Source organism: Oncorhynchus clarkii, chromosome 26, assembly GCF_045791955.1.
Source record: "Oncorhynchus clarkii lewisi isolate Uvic-CL-2024 chromosome 26, UVic_Ocla_1.0, whole genome shotgun sequence".
NCBI classification, from domain to species: domain Eukaryota; kingdom Metazoa; phylum Chordata; class Actinopteri; order Salmoniformes; family Salmonidae; genus Oncorhynchus; species Oncorhynchus clarkii.
In genome coordinates, this window is record NC_092172.1 from 41,475,174 (window position 1) to 41,492,235 (window position 17,062).

Here is a 17,062-nt window from a genome sequence, read left to right on the forward strand (position 1 = left end):
CAAAAGAAAGATGCCCAGAGTCCCTGCTCATGTGCATGAATGTGCCTTAAGCATGCTGCAAGGAGGCATGAGGACTGCAGATGTTGAGGATGCATGAGGCATGAGGACTTGCAATGTCCGTACTGTGAGATGCCTAAGACAGCACTCTTCACTGACGAGGCGTGGTTTTGTCTCACGAGGGGTGGTAGGATTAGTGTTTATCGTCGAAGGAATGAGCATTACACCGAGGCCTGTACTCTGGAGCGGGATCGATTTGGAGGTGGAGGGTCCGTCATGGTCTGGGGCGGTGTGTCACAGCATCATCGGACTGAGCTTGTTGTCACTGCAGGCAATCTTAATGCTGTGCGTTACAGGGAAGACATCATCCTCCCTCATGTGGTACCCTTCCTGCAGGCTTATCCTGACATGACCCTCCAACAAGACAATGCCACCAGCCATACTGCTCGTTCTGTGCGTGAATGTCAGTGTTCTGCCATGGCCAGCGAAAATCCCAGATCTCAATCCCATTGAGCATGCCTGGGACCTGTTGGATCAGAGGGTGAGGGCTAGGGCCATTCCCCCCCAGAAATGTCTGGGAACTCACAGGTGCCTTGGTGGGGTAACATCTCCCATTAAAAAACTGGCAAATCTGGTGCAGTCCACGAGGAGGAGATGCACTGCAGTACTTATTGCAGCTGGTGGCCACACAAGATACCGACTGTTACTTTTGAATACGAAGGAGCGAGGAGGGTAACCTTTGACCATGTATTATTTGATCTGACTTTATTAAACAACCTCATTCACCAGAGTAGCCTGTAATTCTCTGTAGATCAGAGAATGTGTGTAATGTTGATAATTCTGCATGGCAGATGCTCAGATATGTTGCTATAGGGACGAGGGTTCCAGAGAATTCTGGAAAATGCAGCTTCTCCGTAATGAGTATTCTAATTAACAGAATTTAATATAATAGCATAGTATTACGCTACTCCAAGACAACAACAAAAAACACCACGTAATTTCAGGTTGATTGTGCGAATGGTCGCATTTCTCTCATGTGGCACGCCACTAGGTAAAATGTATGCTTTGATTGAAACAAAACAGTTAGAATAGGCCAACAGTTTGTTAAAAGCAGTTACTTTGGTAGCTATGTCTAATAAGGTGGAAATCAACAAAACAACATTGCCATTACACAGTCACTTACATAACATTCCAGACATATACAGAAGAGGGCAGTGTAACCTCAAAAAAACGTTTCTATTCCCAACACGAACGGATAGTTTTGACGACACATGACTGGCTCTTGGTACAAGGAAGCAAACAGTTGATTGGTTCATTGTAAAAAACCCGGCAGAAGACAAGAGTGGACGAACAAAAATAACACAGGAGCAGCTGGAATAGCAACTGTTTATTTGCCAGGTAAAGTGCCCCGGCTATAGTTATTCTCCACGTACTAACGACGACACTGTCTTATGATATATTTCCCGCATCACATTGATGGGATGTCGCTTAATTTGTTGAATCTTATCAGTTTCCCCGCAACAAACAACAACAACTAGCTAGCATAGCGCGGTAACGAACTACTACACTATATATCTACAGTAGGTTACTCATGAAACCTGGATAAATTAAGTTAGCTGCTAGCCAATCTATCTAGAAGCCTGGGTTTTTATTCGGGTTACGACTGTCTGTTTATATGTGTTGTAAACGTTGATTCCTCACACTTTGATGTGTGTAGCTAATATTGCACCTAGTTAGCTACCTTGGCTAAGTTAGGTCATATAATGTGAGCCAACCAGTCGGTAAGTTATTAGCTAACATTAGCTTGTAAAAGTCAAGAACGACACTGGCTGTAAGTCCGGTGCAGAAGCCAGTGTTACAAAATGTCTCTTAGTTCTTGGATCATGACTCTGTTCTAATACATTACACATAAGTCATTGGATGAAGGCGTTTTGATTTGATTTTATTTGATTTTCTACAAGGAGGGAGTTTTAAGATCCCAACGCTCAGTCTGAACATTTAACACGCGTCGCTGTTTTGGAAGAATATAAGGACCTTATCTTTCATATCAGCGAGACATGTGTCAGAATGTAGTTGATACGTGCCCTGTTAGTGTTCCCCACACGGTCATTTCTCCATGTCACAGCGCTTGTTTACGCTTGTTTACGAGGCAACAACCTGTGCTAATTAGCCATATACCATGCTCCAACACCTGTGTGGAAGTGTAGGTTCATCGGATAGAGGCACCCATAGCTGTTCAAAACTGCTGCAGGAACCCCTGTTTGTTCTTCTATTTGTCAATTTTAAAGCTATGACTCTGGTAGGCAGAGGCTCTCCAGTACAGTAGGTGTCGGTAATACACCATAACGTTGGGATGCCGATAAATCCCACATAAGAAGGAAGCGATGGGGACAACGGTAGCTAACTATAGATAGTACACGCCTGTAGACAGAGTCCTTCGCCCCAGTTTGTCGGGCACGGTTTCCCCGATACACAGCAGACGGGATGCGGGGTCTTGGCCCTGTATAACACATGTTTCCAATGCCATATCGCAAGTGACGATTATTCAATTTTCCAAACATTAAACAACGTTAGGTTTGTAGGGGGAGGCAGAATGGCCGGCAAACGACTGTAGGGGGAGGCAGAATGGCCGGCAGACGACTGTAGGGGGGAGGAAGAATGGCCGGCAGACGACTGTAGGGGGGAGGCAGAATGGCCGACGACTGTAGGGGGGAGGCAGGAGGGCCGACGACTGTAGGGGGGAGGCAGGAGGGCCGACGACTGTAGGCAGGAGGGCCGACGACTGTAGGCAGGAGGGCCGACGACTGTAGGCAGGAGGGCCGACGACTGTAGGCAGGAGGGCCGACGACTGTAGGCAGGAGGGCCGACGACTGTAGGCAGGAGGGCCGGCGACTGTAGGCAGGAGGGCCGGCGACTGTAGGCAGGAGGGCCGGCGACTGTAGGCAGGAGGGCCGGCGACTGTAGGCAGGAGGGCCGACGACTGTAGGCAGGAGGGCCGACGACTGTAGGGGGGAGGCAGGAGGGCCGACGACTGTAGGGGGGAGGCAGGAGGGCCGGCGACTGTAGGGGGGAGGCAGGAGGGCCGGCGACTGTAGGGGGGAGGCAGGAGGGACGGCGACTGTAGGGGGGAGGCAGGAGGGCCGGCGACTGTAGGGGGGAGGCAGGAGGGCCGGCGACTGTAGGGGGGAGGCAGGAGGGCCGGCGACTGTAGGGGGGAGGCAGGAGGGCCGGCGACTGTAGGGGGGAGGCAGGAGGGCCGGCGACTGTAGGGGGGAGGCAGGAGGGCCGGCGACTGTAGGGGGGAGGCAGGAGGGCCGGCGACTGTAGGGGGGAGGCAGGAGGGCCGGCGACTGTAGGGGGGAGGCAGGAGGGACGGCGACAGTGGGGGGAGGCAGGAGAGCCGACGACAGTAGGGGGAGACAGGAGAGCTCGGTGAAGTTATGGTAGCTGTACATATAGCTTACCTTCTTTCCCGTCTTATTGCTTGTGTTTTTATATATTTTATAGTGCTATATATTGATTACTGCATTGTTGGGGAAAGAGTTGTCAAGAAAGGCATTTCACTGTACTCGTAAACACGACTATAAAACGTCACATGTAATCCCCCTCTTCTTCCTTGCAGGAGCCCAGTGATAAAGGAACCATGGTTGATCCAATGGAGAATGGCTTGTTTGACATTCCTGACTATGACAACACAGATGACGAGACCTTTCCTCCTCTTCCCCCTCCCTTCTCACCAGGAGAGGGAGGAGATCCTTTTACAGGTGAGGACAATGACAACTGTAGCTCACCAGTACCTAGCCTGGTTCCAGATCGGGTTGTGTTATTTTGCCGACTGCCATGGTTGCTGTCATGCTTATGATGATCTGGGACCAGACTAGACACACAATACCCAACACAAACCTGTGTGTCTACAGGTAGACTGATATGACATCATCATCATTATTACTATTATTATATACACAGCTGGGAGACTTCCTGCTTACTGACATCACAGACAATATTTTATTTTTTATTTTACCTTTATTTAACTAGGCAAGTCAGTTAAGAACAAATTCTTATTTTCAATGACGGCCTAGGAACTGCCTGTTCAGGGGCAGAACGACAAATTTGTACCTTGTCTTTATTTTTTATTTTACCTTTATTTAACTAGGCAAGTCAGTTAAGAACAAATTCTTAGTTTCAATGACGGCCTAGGAACTGCCTGTTCAGGGGCAGAATGACAGATTTGTACCTTGTCAGCTCGGGGGTTTGAACTTGCAACCTTCCAGTTACTAGTCCAACGCTCTAACCACTAGGCTACCCTGCCGCCCCATATAATGGGTAGATATAGATAAGACATCATTATTATTGTTATTATATACACAGCTTGGAGACTTCCTGCTTACTGACATCACGGACAATATAATGGGTAGATATAGAGAAGACATCATTATTATTATTATTGTTATTATATACACAGCTGGGAGACTTCCTGCTTACTGACATCACAGACAATATAATAGGTAGATATACTTTCCATTGATGGCTGTTGATGTTGTTCAGGGGAGGAGGGAGGAGAGATCTCCAAGCTGGCCGAAGTCCCTGTTGCCAAGAGGAGAGGCGTCAAGAGACCACAGCCGAAACTGGACTCTCAGAGGTACGTGTGTATTAGCCTGGAGACAGGCATAAATGAGCATTTGGATCAGGAACCTCTACAGGCCAGAATGTTGAATAAAATAATATTGTCACGTACTTTACCGGTTGTCTGTGTGGCTGGTCGATTTGATGGTAGAAATGTGAGATAAAATATTTCACAGGAAAGTTAATAATTACATCAACTGATCAAAGCGCTGGTAGTGTGTTCAGATTTCTATTACATGAAGCATGTAGCAGAACCATGTCAACAGGCTGGGCCAGTGTGCATGTAGCAGAACCATGTCAACAGGCTGGGCCAGTGTGCATGTAGCAGAGCCATGTGAACAGGCTGGGCCAGTGTGCATGTAGCAGAACCATGTCAACAGGCTGGGCCAGTGTGCATGTAGCAGAACCATGTGAACAGGCTGGGCCAGTGTGCATGTAGCAGAACCATGTGAACAGGCTGGGCCAGTGTGCATGTAGCAGAACCATGTCAACAGGCTGGGCCAGAGTGCATGTAGCAGAACCATGTCAACAGGCTGGGCCAGTGTGCATGTAGCAGAACCATGTGAACAGGCTGGGCCAGTGTGCATGTAGCAGAACCATGTGAACAGGCTGGGCCAGTGTGCATGTAGCAGAACCATGTCAACAGGCTGGGCCAGTGTGCATGTAGCAGAACCATGTGAACAGGCTGGGCTAGTGTGCATGTATCAGAACCATGTCAACAGGCTGGGCTAGTGTGCATGTATCAGAACCATGTCAACAGGCTGGGCCAGTGTGCATGTAGCAGAACCATGTCAACAGGCTGGGCCAGTGTGCATGTAGCAGAACCATGTCAACAGGCTGGGCCAGTGTGCATGTAGCAGAACCATGTGAACAGGCTGGGCCAGTGTGCATGTAGCAGAACCATGTCAACAGGCTGGGCCAGTGTGCATGTAGCAGAACCATGTCAACAGGCTGGGCCAGTGTGCATGTAGCAGAACCATGTGAACAGGCTGGGCCAGTGTGCATGTAGCAGAACCATGTGAACAGGCTGGGCCAGTGTGAATGTAGCAGAACCATGTGAACAGGCTGGGCCAGTGTGCATGTAGCAGAACCATGTCAACAGGCTGGGCCAGTGTGCATGTAGCAGAACCATGTCAACAGGCTGGGCTAGTGTGCATGTAGCAGAACCATGTGAACAGGCTGGGCCAGTGTGCATGTAGCAGAACCATGTCAACAGGCTGGGCCAGTGTGCATGTAGCAGAACCATGTCAACAGGCTGGGCCAGTGTGCATGTAGCAGAACCATGTCAACAGGCTGGGCCAGTGTGCATGTAGCAGAACCATGTCAACAGGCTGGGCCAGTGTGCATGTAGCAGAACCATGTCAACAGGCTGGGCCAGTGTGCATGTAGCAGAACCATGTGAACAGGCTGGGCCAGTGTGCATGTAGCAGAACCATGTGAACATGCTGGGCCAGTGTGCATGTAGCAGAACCATGTGAACAGGCTGGGCCAGTGTGCATGTAGCAGAACCATGTCAACAGGCTGGGCCAGTGTGCATGTAGCAGAACCATGTCAACAGGCTGGGCCAGTGTGCATGTAGCAGAACCATGTCAACAGGCTGGGCCAGTGTGCATGTAGCAGAACCATGTGATCAGGCTGGGCCAGTGTGCATGTAGCAGAACCATGTCAACAGGCTGGGCCGGTGTGCATGTAGCAGAACCATGTCAACAGGCTGGGCCGGTGTGCATGTAGCAGAACCATGTCAACAGGCTGGGCTAGGGTGCATGTAGCAGAACCATGTCAACAGGCTGGGCCAGTGTGCATGTAGCAGAACCATGTCAACAGGCTGGGCTAGGGTGCATGTGTCTCCTGCATGCATCAGGTGACATATGAACGCACAACCAGTGATTTGAACAGTTGTGTAATTCTACTTTCCTGTGGATATACTGAGTACGGTTACATACACACTAATAATGTGATTTATTATGGATAGTCAAATTATAATGGTTCAATTTAAAAATGTTTACATGCTTTGTAAGAATGATTTTCCCTAATAACCCTGTTTCCACGGAGACGTCTGAAAAAGGCTCCCTGACGTCTCTGTGATAAATGCAGAACATCACCAGTCTAAATTAACATTCTACCACAGCGAACATGTTATTTTTTTGAGAAGCATATTTGATTCTGAGTTGGGACATTATAAAGTTTGTACGTGAGAACTATTTCTAAAACCCGTATGTATATTCAGTTGTTCCTAACTCACTTCACTAAAGAGGGAGGCTCTCGGCTGGTGTCAGCACAGGTGCAGATCAAACACACCACTGAAACAAGAGGGAGGCTCTCGGCTGGTGTCAGCACAGGTGCAGATCAAACACACCACTTCACTAAAGAGGGAGGCTCTCGGCTGGTGTCAGCACAGGTGCAGATCAAACACACCCCTTCACTAAAGAGGAAGGCTCTCGGCTGGTGTCAGCACAGGTGCAGATCAAACACACCACTGGAACAAGAGGGAGGCTCTCGGCTGGTGTTAGCACAGGTGCAGATCAAACACACCACTTCACTAAAGAGGGAGGCTCTTGGCTGGTGTCAGCACAGGTGCAGATCAAACACACCACTGGAACAAGAGGGAGGCTCTCGGCTGGTGTCAGCACAGGTGCAGATCAAACACACCACTTCACTAAAGAGGGAGGCTCTCGGCTGGTGTCAGCACAGGTGCAGATCAAACACACCACTGGAACAAGAGGGAGGCTCTCGGCTGGTGTCAGCACAGGTGCAGATCAAACACACCACTTCACTAAAGAGGGAGGCTCTCGGCTGGTGTCAGCACAGGTGCAGATCAAACACACCACTTCACTAAAGAGGGAGGCTCTCGGCTGGTGTCAGCACAGGTGCAGATCAAACACCACTTCACTAAAGAGGGAGGCTCTCGGCTGGTGTCAGCACAGGTGCAGATCAAACACACCACTTCACTAAAGAGGGAGGCTCTCGGCTGGTGTCAGCACAGGTGCAGATCAAACACACCACTTCACTAAAGAAGGAGGCTCTTGGCTGGTGTCAGCACAGGTGCAGATCAAACACACCACTGGAACAAGAGGGAGGCTCTCGGCTGGTGTCAGCACAGGTGCAGATCAAACACACCACTTCACTAAAGAGGGAGGCTCTCGGCTGGTGTCAGCACAGGTGCAGATCAAACACACCACTTCACTAAAGAGGGAGGCTTTCGGCTGGTGTCAGCACAGGTGCAGATCAAACACACCACTTCACTAAAGAGGGAGGCTTTCGGCTGGTGTCAGCACAGGTGCAGATCAAACACACCACTTCACTAAAAAGGGAGGCTCTCGGCTGGTGTCAGCACAGGTGCAGATCAAACACACCACTTCACTAAAGAGGGAGGCTCTCGGCTGGTGTCAGCACAGGTGCAGATCAAACACCACTTCACTAAAGAGGGAGGCTCTCGGCTGGTGTCAGCACAGGTGCAGATCAAACACACCACTGGAACAAGAGGGAGGCTCTCGGCTGGTGTCAGCACAGGTGCAGATCAAACACACCACTGGGACGCCGGTTTAAGGTGTTTACACGTCCTAATCATTTGAAAGACTGCTCAGAAAAGCAGGTGTTTTAATTGGCGTATGTTTACTTCAATTATGACCTCACGCCGATTTAAGAAAAGCAGAGTAAGGTGTTTACATGACTAATGCCATACTCGACCTTCTGACACAATCAGTTTAATATCAATAAATAATATCAAATATTTAAAAACCGATGTAAACATAGTCATTGTCTCACGTTCCTACCTGCAAAAGGACCAACCACACAGAATACCGGTAAATCAAGTTCAAATATAATTTTATTCAACATTATAGCTTGTACAGGTCATGAGAGAGAGAGAACTTTCCTAATCCAAACGCTCATTTATGCCCGACCATGAAAATCGATGTCTGGTTTTGGCATATTGTCCCTGTTCTGTTACAACCGAAGGACTTAAAAAAAAAAAAAACCCACAAAGGTTTTGATGATCAAGTCATTGTTGATTCTCTTTTGTCTTTGCAGCAACATTGCAGAGCTGTTTGATGTGTGGAAGTTGAATAGCCGGTGTTTTTGTTGACATGTTTTACTCCAGGCTGACATCAGAAAGAGGACTTCCGGCTCTTCGCAGCCTGTTTGACAACGTTCAGTTCATAGGCAAAGGACACGAGGTAAAGGCTAACGGCAGATTCAAGTATTGTGTCTCTGTTGGGCAGATGGGTCTGTTTCGTCTGGGTTTTTTTTACTCAAAGTGAAAGGCATCAATGTTTGCCCAAAGGTTATCCAGTTGACTCCCACAGCAGCCAAAGGGTGTTGATGTATGTGTGTTTCCCACCAGGCTGAGGACTTGCGGGTGCTGATGCAGAGGATGGAGAACTGGGCTCACAGGCTGTACCCCAAACTACCGTTTGAAGACTTCATAGACAAACTGGAGACGCTGGGCAGCAAGAAAGAAGTCCAGGTCAGACTGACACGCCCTTGTTGTTATAACCAGGCCCTTGTTGTTATAACCAACAAGCAGGTCAGACTGACAGGCCCTTGTTGTTATAACCAACACCCAGGTCAGACTGACACGCCCTTGTTGTTCTAATCAACACCCAGGTCAGACTGACAGGCCCTTGTTGTTATAATCAACATCCAGGTCAGACTGACAGGCCCTTGTTGTTATAACCAACATCCAGATCAGACTGACAGGCCCTTGTTGTTATAACCAACATGCAGGCCAGACTGACAGGCCCTTGTTGTTATAACCAACATCCAGGTCAGACTGACAGGCCCTTGTTGTTATAACCAACATGCAGGTCAGACTGACAGGCCCTTGTTGTTATAACCAACATGCAGGTCAGACTGACAGGGCCTTGTTGTTATAACCAACATGCAGGTCAGACTGACAGGCCCTTGTTGTTATAACCAACACCCAGGTCAGACTGACAGGCCCTTGTTGTTCTAACCAACATCTGGAGGTGTGGTGGTGTCCGTGGAAGTCGTAAGGTCTGAATGTTTTGTTTTCTCAGACGTGTCTCAAGAGAATACGGTTGGACATGCCGCTAACACATGAAGACTTCATAGGAGACGACGGTGAGAGGACAACGTCACCAACTACATTTAGTGTTAGAAAGGATTCACTACGTGTCAAGTGACTCAGAGTGGGAGTGCTGATTTTAGGATCAGTTTTGCCTTGTACACAACAGTGAATAAGATTATACGTACAGGGAGGACCTGATCCGAGATCAGAACTCCTACTCTGAGACGCTTCACACATACAGTACATACATACATCAATAGTAGTGTCTAGAGGTAGATATAACACAGTCCCAGATCAATAGTAGTGTCTAGGGGTAGATATGACACAGTCCCAGATCAATAGTAGTGTCTAGAGGTAGATATAACACAGTCCCAGATCAATAGTAGTGTCTAGAGGTAGATATAACACAGTCCCAGATCAATAGTAGTGTCTAGGGGTAGATATAACACAGTCCCAGATCAATAGTAGTGTCTAGAGGTAGATATGACACAGTCCCAGATCAATAGTATTGTCTAGAGGTAGATATGACACAGTCCCAGATCAATAGTAGTGTCTAGAGGTAGATATAACACAGTCCCAGATCAATAGTAGTGTCTAGAGGTAGATATGACACAGTCCCAGATCAATAGTATTGTCTAGAGGTAGATATGACACAGTCCCAGATCAATATTAGTAGTATTGTCTAGAGGTAGATATGACACAGTCCCAGATCAATAGTAGTAGTAGTGTCTAGAGGTAGATATAACACAGTCCCAGATCAATAGTAGTAGTATTGTCTAGAGGTAGATATAACACAGTCCCAGATCAATAGTAGTAGTAGTGTCTAGAGGTAGATATGACACAGTCCCAGATCAATAGTAGTGTCTAGAGGTAGATATGACACAGTCCCAGATCAATAGTAGTGTCTAGAGGTAGATATAACACAGTCCCATATCAATAGTAGTGTCTAGAGGTAGATATAACACAGTCCCAGATCAATAGTAGTAGTATTGTCTAGAGGTAGATATGACACAGTCCCAGATCAATCGTAGTAGTAGTGTCTAGAGGTAGATATGACACAGTCCCAGATCAATAGTAGTGTGTAGAGGTAGATATAACACAGTCCCAGATCAATAGTAGTAGTAGTGTCTAGAGGTAGATATGACACAGTCCCAGATCAATAGTAGTAGTAGTGTCTAGAGGTAGATATGACAGTCCCAGATCAATAGTAGTGTCTAGAGGTAGATATGACACAGTCCCAGATCAATAGTATTATCTAGAGGTAGATTTGACTCAGTCCCAGATCAATAGTAGTAGTAGTGTCTAGAGGTAGATATGACACAGTCCCAGATCAATAGTAGTGTGTAGAGGTAGATATAACACAGTCCCAGATCAATAGTAGTGTCTAGAGGTAGATATGACACAGTCCCAGATCAATAGTAGTAGTATTGTCTAGAGGTAGATATAACACAGTCCCAGATCAATAGTAGTGTCTAGAGGTAGATATGACACAGTCCCAGATCAATAGTAGTATTATCTAGAGGTAGATATGACACAGTCCCAGATCAATAGTAGTGTCTAGAGGTAGATATGACACAGTCCCAGATCAATAGTATTGTCTAGAGGTAGATATGACACAGTCCCAGATCAATAGTAGTAGTATTGTCTAGAGGTAGATATGACAGTCCCAGATCAATAGTAGTGTCTAGAGGTAGATATAACACAGTCCCAGATCAATAGTAGTAGTATTGTCTAGAGGTAGATATGACAGTCCCAGATCAATAGTAGTAGTAGTGTCTAGGGGTAGATTTGATGTAGTAGTAGATTTGTATTGGTTTATAGCGGTCATGAACTGATTTTACAAAATGAGATTTGGCCATTCAGTATTTTATCTGACACATCCATTGATCCAGGTGAGGACGACACCGCAGCGTCGAGAGACGGGCGTGTCGTCAACCATGACGACCCAGACCCGTTTGGAGACGGAGGTTTCGCTGAAGACCCCTCAGGACGGGTCCCCTCTACCCCAGCCCCCTCCCTGTTCCCTTCCTCTCAGGCTGGCCCGGTCCACTCCACCCCAGCCCCCTCCCTGTTCCCTTCCTCTCAGGCTGGCCCGGTCCACTCCACCCCAGCCCCCTCCCTGTTCCCTTCCTCGCAGGCTGGCCCGGTCCACTCCACCCCAGCCCCCTCCCTGACAGAGGAACAGCAGAGACGTATAGAACTCAACAAACGGCTTGCCTTGGAGAGGAGACTGGCCCGCATGCAGCAACACACAGGTCAGACACGCAGCAACACACAGGTCAGACACGCAGCAACACACAGGTCAGACATGCAGCAACACACAGGTCAGACACGACATCACACTCAGAGAGGAGACTGGCCCGCATGCAGCAACACACAGGTCAGACACGACATCACACTCAGAGAGGAGACTGGCCCGCATGCAGCAACACACAGGTCAGACACGACATCACACTCAGAGAGGAGACTGGCCCGCATGCAGCAACACACAGGTCAGACACGACATCACACTCAGAGAGGAGACTGGCCCGCATGCAGCAACACACAGGTCAGACACGACATCACACTCAGGCAGACATTTTGTACAGTGCAAAACATCTAAACTACCTGACATTGAGCTTGTTGGTGAGGATCGGCCTGATCAAGGCACAATCACTAATCTATTTGGGATGCGAGATGATTTGTAGATCAGTGATGCGCTGACCCTGTCAATCACACTGACAATCCAATACATACATTTCCATTTTACCCTTGATGGAGGACAAAGTGTCTCCCTCCCTCTCTCAGATGGCTCCCAGGAGATGGCCTCCAGCCAGTCAGCAGACGGACCATCTACCTCTCAGTCCCAGGAGATGGCCTCCAGCCAGTCAGCAGACGGACCATCTACCTCCCAGTCCCAGGAGATGGCCACCCAGTCAGCAGACGGACCATCTACCTCCCAGTCCCAGGAGATGGCCACCCAGTCAGCAGACGGACCATCTACCTCCCAGTCCCAGGAGATGGCCACCCAGTCAGCAGACGGACCATCTACCTCCCAGTCCCAGGAGATGGCCACCCAGTCAGCAGACGGACCATCTACCTCCCAGTCCCAGGAGATGGCCACCCAGTCAGCAGACGGACACTCTACCTCCCAGTCCCAGGAGATGGCCTCCACCCAGTCAGCAGACGGACCATCTACCTCCCAGTCCCAGGAGATGGCCTCCACCCAGTCAGTAGACGGACCATCTACCTCCCAGTCCCAGGAGATGGCCACCCAGTCAGCAGACGGACCATCTACCTCCCAGTCCCAGGAGATGGCCTCCACCCAGTCAGCAGACGGACCATCTACCTCCCAGTCCCAGGAGATGGCCACCCAGTCAGCAGACGGACCCTCCATGGTGTGTGAGGGAGCAGTAACCAGCCCTGTTCCTGAGATGAGCAACGACAGCAGGGCCTGAGACACACACAGAACCGCGGACTCCCTGGTGTGTGAGGGAGCAGTAGCCAGCCCTGTTCCTGAGATGAGCAACGACAGCAGGGCCTGAGACACACACAGAACCGCTGACTCCCTGGTGTGTGAGGGAGCAGTAGCCAGCCCTGTTCCTTTGATGAGCAACGACAGCAGTGCCTGAGACACACACAGAACCGCTGACTCCCTCCACATCCATGGCTCCAACTGTCAGCATACATACTCACCCAGCACCAAGGGACGCTGTCTTCTAGGACTGACAACTCATCCGAGGATGTTTTCTCTCTGTTCAAGTACACTTTCAATTAAGTTTATACAAATCTAAAACATTGTCATGTGTTGTCAACCATTTTTACTCTTTAATAAATGTTGCCATATGGGCCAAACATTCTGTTGTGGAGCTGATTTCCTGTTTCCTTTCCCTGTTGCTTTTCTGAGCAAAACACCTCATCACCAGCCATACAAAACACCTCATCACCAGCCGTACAAAACGCCTCATCACCAGCCGTACAAAACGCCTCATCACCAGCCGTACAAAACGCCTCATCACCAGCCGTACAAAACGCCTCATCACCAGCCGTACAAAACGCCTCATCACCAGCCGTACAAAACGCCTCATCACCAGCCGTACAAAACGCCTCATCACCAGCCATACAAAACACCTCATCACCAGCCATACAAAACGCCTCATCACCAGCCATACAAAACACCTCATCACCAGCCGTACAAAACGCCTCATCACCAGCCATATAAACACCTCTTCACCAGCCATACAAAACGCCTCATCACCAGCCATACAAAACAGAAAGACAGGGCTATTTAATTAAGGTTCCCTGTCCCCTCTGTGTTGGGTAAAGACAGGGCTATTTAATTAAGGTTCCCTGTCCCCTCTGTGTTGGGTAAAGACAGGGCTATTTAATTAAGGTTCCCTGTCCCCTCTGTGTTGGGTAAAGACAGGGCTATTTAATTAAGGTTCCCTGTCCCCTCTGTGTTGGGTAAAGACAGGGCTATTTAATTAAGGTTCCCTGTCCCCTCTGTGTTGGGTAAGGACTGGGCTATTTAATTAAGGTTCCCTGTCCCCTCTGTGTTGGGTAAGGACTGGGCTATTTAATTAAGGTTCCCTGTCCCCTCTGTGTTGGGTAAGGACAGGATTTTTATCCCCCCCCTGGCCGTCAAGAGGAGTGTACCAGCCTTGGCGTCTACTCTGAGCCACTCCTGTAGCTTCGTTTCACTGAGACCTATTCTATCATTTCAGATCTAAAGGAGTGGGGATACAGAGGGGTAGTTTGGGCATTTAGAAAGGGTTGAGACATGGACATGTGGACCCTGTATGTATCAATGGTGATCCTGAACTGGCAGATCTCAAACATCTAGTCTGTCTTGTTCAGATCACTGTGTCTCAAACATCTAGTCTCTCTTGTTCCGATCACTGTGTCTCAAACATCTAGTCTCTCTTGTTCAGATCACTGTGTCTCAAAACATCTAGTCTCTCTTGTTCAGATCGCTGTGTCTCAAACATCTAGTCTCTCTTGTTCAGATCACTGTGTCTCAAACATCTAGTCTCTCTTGTTCAGATCACTGTGTCTCAAACATCTAGTCTCTCTTGTTCAGATCACTGTGTCTCAAAACATCTAGTCTCTCGTTCAGATCACTGTCTCAAAACATCTAGTCTCTCGTTCAGATCACTGTCTCAAACATCTAGTCTCTCTTGTTCAGATCACTGTGTCTCAAAACATCTAGTCTCTCTTGTTCAGATCACTGTGTCACTTGCATCATGCTTGTATTAATGCTTTTATAAAAATCTCTCGTTATCAATTCTAGCCTTTTTCCCCATCCTAAATAAATACAATGTAAACGTATTTACCTGGAGCCTTGTGGACATTTGACTTAACAGCATGATACGATCTTCACCCAGATCAATAAACATTTCACTGGTCAACAGGTTTGGTAATGCACTTTAATTCATTTAAAACATACAGTGGAATAGAGCACTTGACAATACTTGTTTTTCCACAAGATACCAACTGCCAAAAATATTACAAAAATATAATTATGTTAAAATACAATACCAGGCTGTACAATGGCATTGTTCTCAGTGCCAGAGGTCATTATACAGTTCAGTGTAAAAACGATGGCCTGAGAATCGATTTGTGTGGAATCTGTTCTACATCTCCCCAAATGTGTTCAAACAAATACAGAAAATTAGAAATGTTTTGTAAAAACTGTAGCTGCTTGTTCCAGGTGTTGTTTCTATGGTAACTGTCCTGTTGAGTTAAGACCAGAGCTGCTGTTTGTTCATGGTGTTGTTTCTATGGTAACTGTCCTGTTGAGTTAAGACCAGAGCTGCTGTTTGTTCATGGTGTTGTTTCTATGGTAACTGTCCTGTTGAGTTAAGACCAGAGCTGCTGTTTGTTCATGGTGTTGTTTCTATGGTAACTGTCCTGTTGAGACCAGAGCCACTGCTTGTTCCAGATGTTTCTATGGTAACTGTCCTGTTGAGACCAGAGCCACTGCTTGTTCCAGATGTTTCTATGGTAACTGTCCTGTTGAGACCAGAGCCACTGCTTGTTCCAGATGTTTCTATGGTAACTGTCCTGTCCTGTTGAGACCAGAGCTGCTGTTTGTTCCAGATGTTTCTATGGTAACTGTCCTGTTGAGACCAGAGCTGCTGCTTGTTCCAGATGTTTCTATGGTAACTGTCCTGATGAGACCAGAGCTGCTGCTTCTTCCAGATGTTTCTATGGTAACTGTCCTGTTGAGACCAGAGCTGCTGCTTGTTCCAGATGTTTCTATGGTAACTGTCCTGTTGAGACCAGAGCTGCTGCTTGTTCCAGATGTTTCTATGGTAACTGTCCTGTTGAGACCAGAGCTGCTGCTTCTTCCAGATGTTTCTATGGTAACTGTCCTGTTGAGACCAGAGCTGCTGCTTCTTCCAGATGTTTCTATGGTAACTGTCCTGTTGAGACCAGAGCTGCTGCTTGTTCCAGATGTTTCTATGGTAACTGTCCTGTTGAGAGTTATTCATGTATATAATATTACATGCATCCATCTCATCTCACAACTTCAATCATCTGTTCATTTTCCAAATAAGACTAAAGATGTACCTAAGTAGAGTCTGGTAACCATGGCGATAACACCCAGGATGTATAGTAAGATGGTCTGTCTGCATGCTGGTTAAGTCCATGAAAAGCACCACAATCTGATCCTGAGTCAGTGTTAAAGTTTGATGCTGATGTTGACCTGTTACTTTGCCTCCTGCACGTCCTTACTCTTCAAACGCCCCCCTCCTCCACAATAACCTGACCCAGAATCAGAAGTTTTATGTAGTTCTATGCTGATGTACCGCAGACCAAAGCAGCTGTTCCCAGACCTGTTGTTCCTCCTGCTCCTCCACCACCACCTCATCCATGTTGATGTATCGCAGGGATGAGCAGCTGTTCCCAGACCTGTTGTTCCTCCTGCTCCTCCACCATCTCATCCATGTTGATGTACTGCAGGGCTGAGCAGCTGTTCCCAGACCTGTTCCTCCTCCTACTTCTCCACCTCATCTATGCTGATGTAGCACAAGCCTGAGCGGCTGCTCCCAGACCCCCGCCTCCTGCTCCACAGGCAGCAAGGTCCAGCAAGGCCAGCTCCCTGACCTCCTCCAGGAGAGAGTAGAGGTTGGGACATTTACTCTGTCTGAACTCTCTCTCCTCCTCGGACAGTTTGGAGGCCCGGCCCCTCTTCTCCTCCGCCTGCTGAGAGGCCTCCTCTGCCTGCCGAACCACCTCCTGGACCAGCTGGGACCGGCCCCTAGCCCCCTGGGGCTGGGAGGTCTGGACCTGAGTCTCGGGGGCCTGGTGGGGCCTGTTGCTGACCACTTCCAGACGGATTGTGTCTGAGTGACAACGTGATAGTTGTACTGAGATACGCACCTGAGGGGAAGAGGGGAGACGGGGGGTAGAACTAGCATTAGTTAATCT

The 17,062-nt window shown here is 48.3% G+C and overlaps 2 protein-coding genes across 3 annotated transcripts in view; one reads left to right on the plus strand and one right to left on the minus strand.

Moving 5' to 3' along the window:
- Nucleotides 1–1,311: 1,311 nt before the first annotated feature.
- Nucleotides 1,312–13,483, plus strand: LOC139384790 (TIMELESS-interacting protein-like). The gene is made up of 8 exons (XM_071129671.1): nucleotides 1,312–1,395; nucleotides 3,620–3,761; nucleotides 4,543–4,636; nucleotides 8,720–8,795; nucleotides 8,963–9,085; nucleotides 9,639–9,702; nucleotides 11,542–11,904; nucleotides 12,437–13,483. Exons 2-8 carry the CDS (start codon nucleotides 3,641–3,643, stop codon nucleotides 13,084–13,086), a joined length of 1,491 nt encoding a protein of 496 aa, XP_070985772.1. The 5' UTR covers nucleotides 1,312–1,395; nucleotides 3,620–3,640; the 3' UTR covers nucleotides 13,087–13,483.
- A 1,549-nt stretch (nucleotides 13,484–15,032) lies between these two features.
- LOC139384890 (DIS3-like exonuclease 1) overlaps nucleotides 15,033–17,062 on the minus strand; it is a 40,610-nt gene continuing 38,580 nt past the window's right edge. The window contains exon 20 of one of the 2 annotated variants that reach the window (XM_071129791.1): nucleotides 15,033–17,014. In XM_071129791.1, the coding sequence (XP_070985892.1) occupies nucleotides 16,646–17,014 (369 nt within the window). In that variant the 3' untranslated portion in view covers nucleotides 15,033–16,645. The remainder of the gene's footprint in view (nucleotides 17,015–17,062) is intronic. The other variant, XM_071129790.1, reaches the window with a different exon arrangement.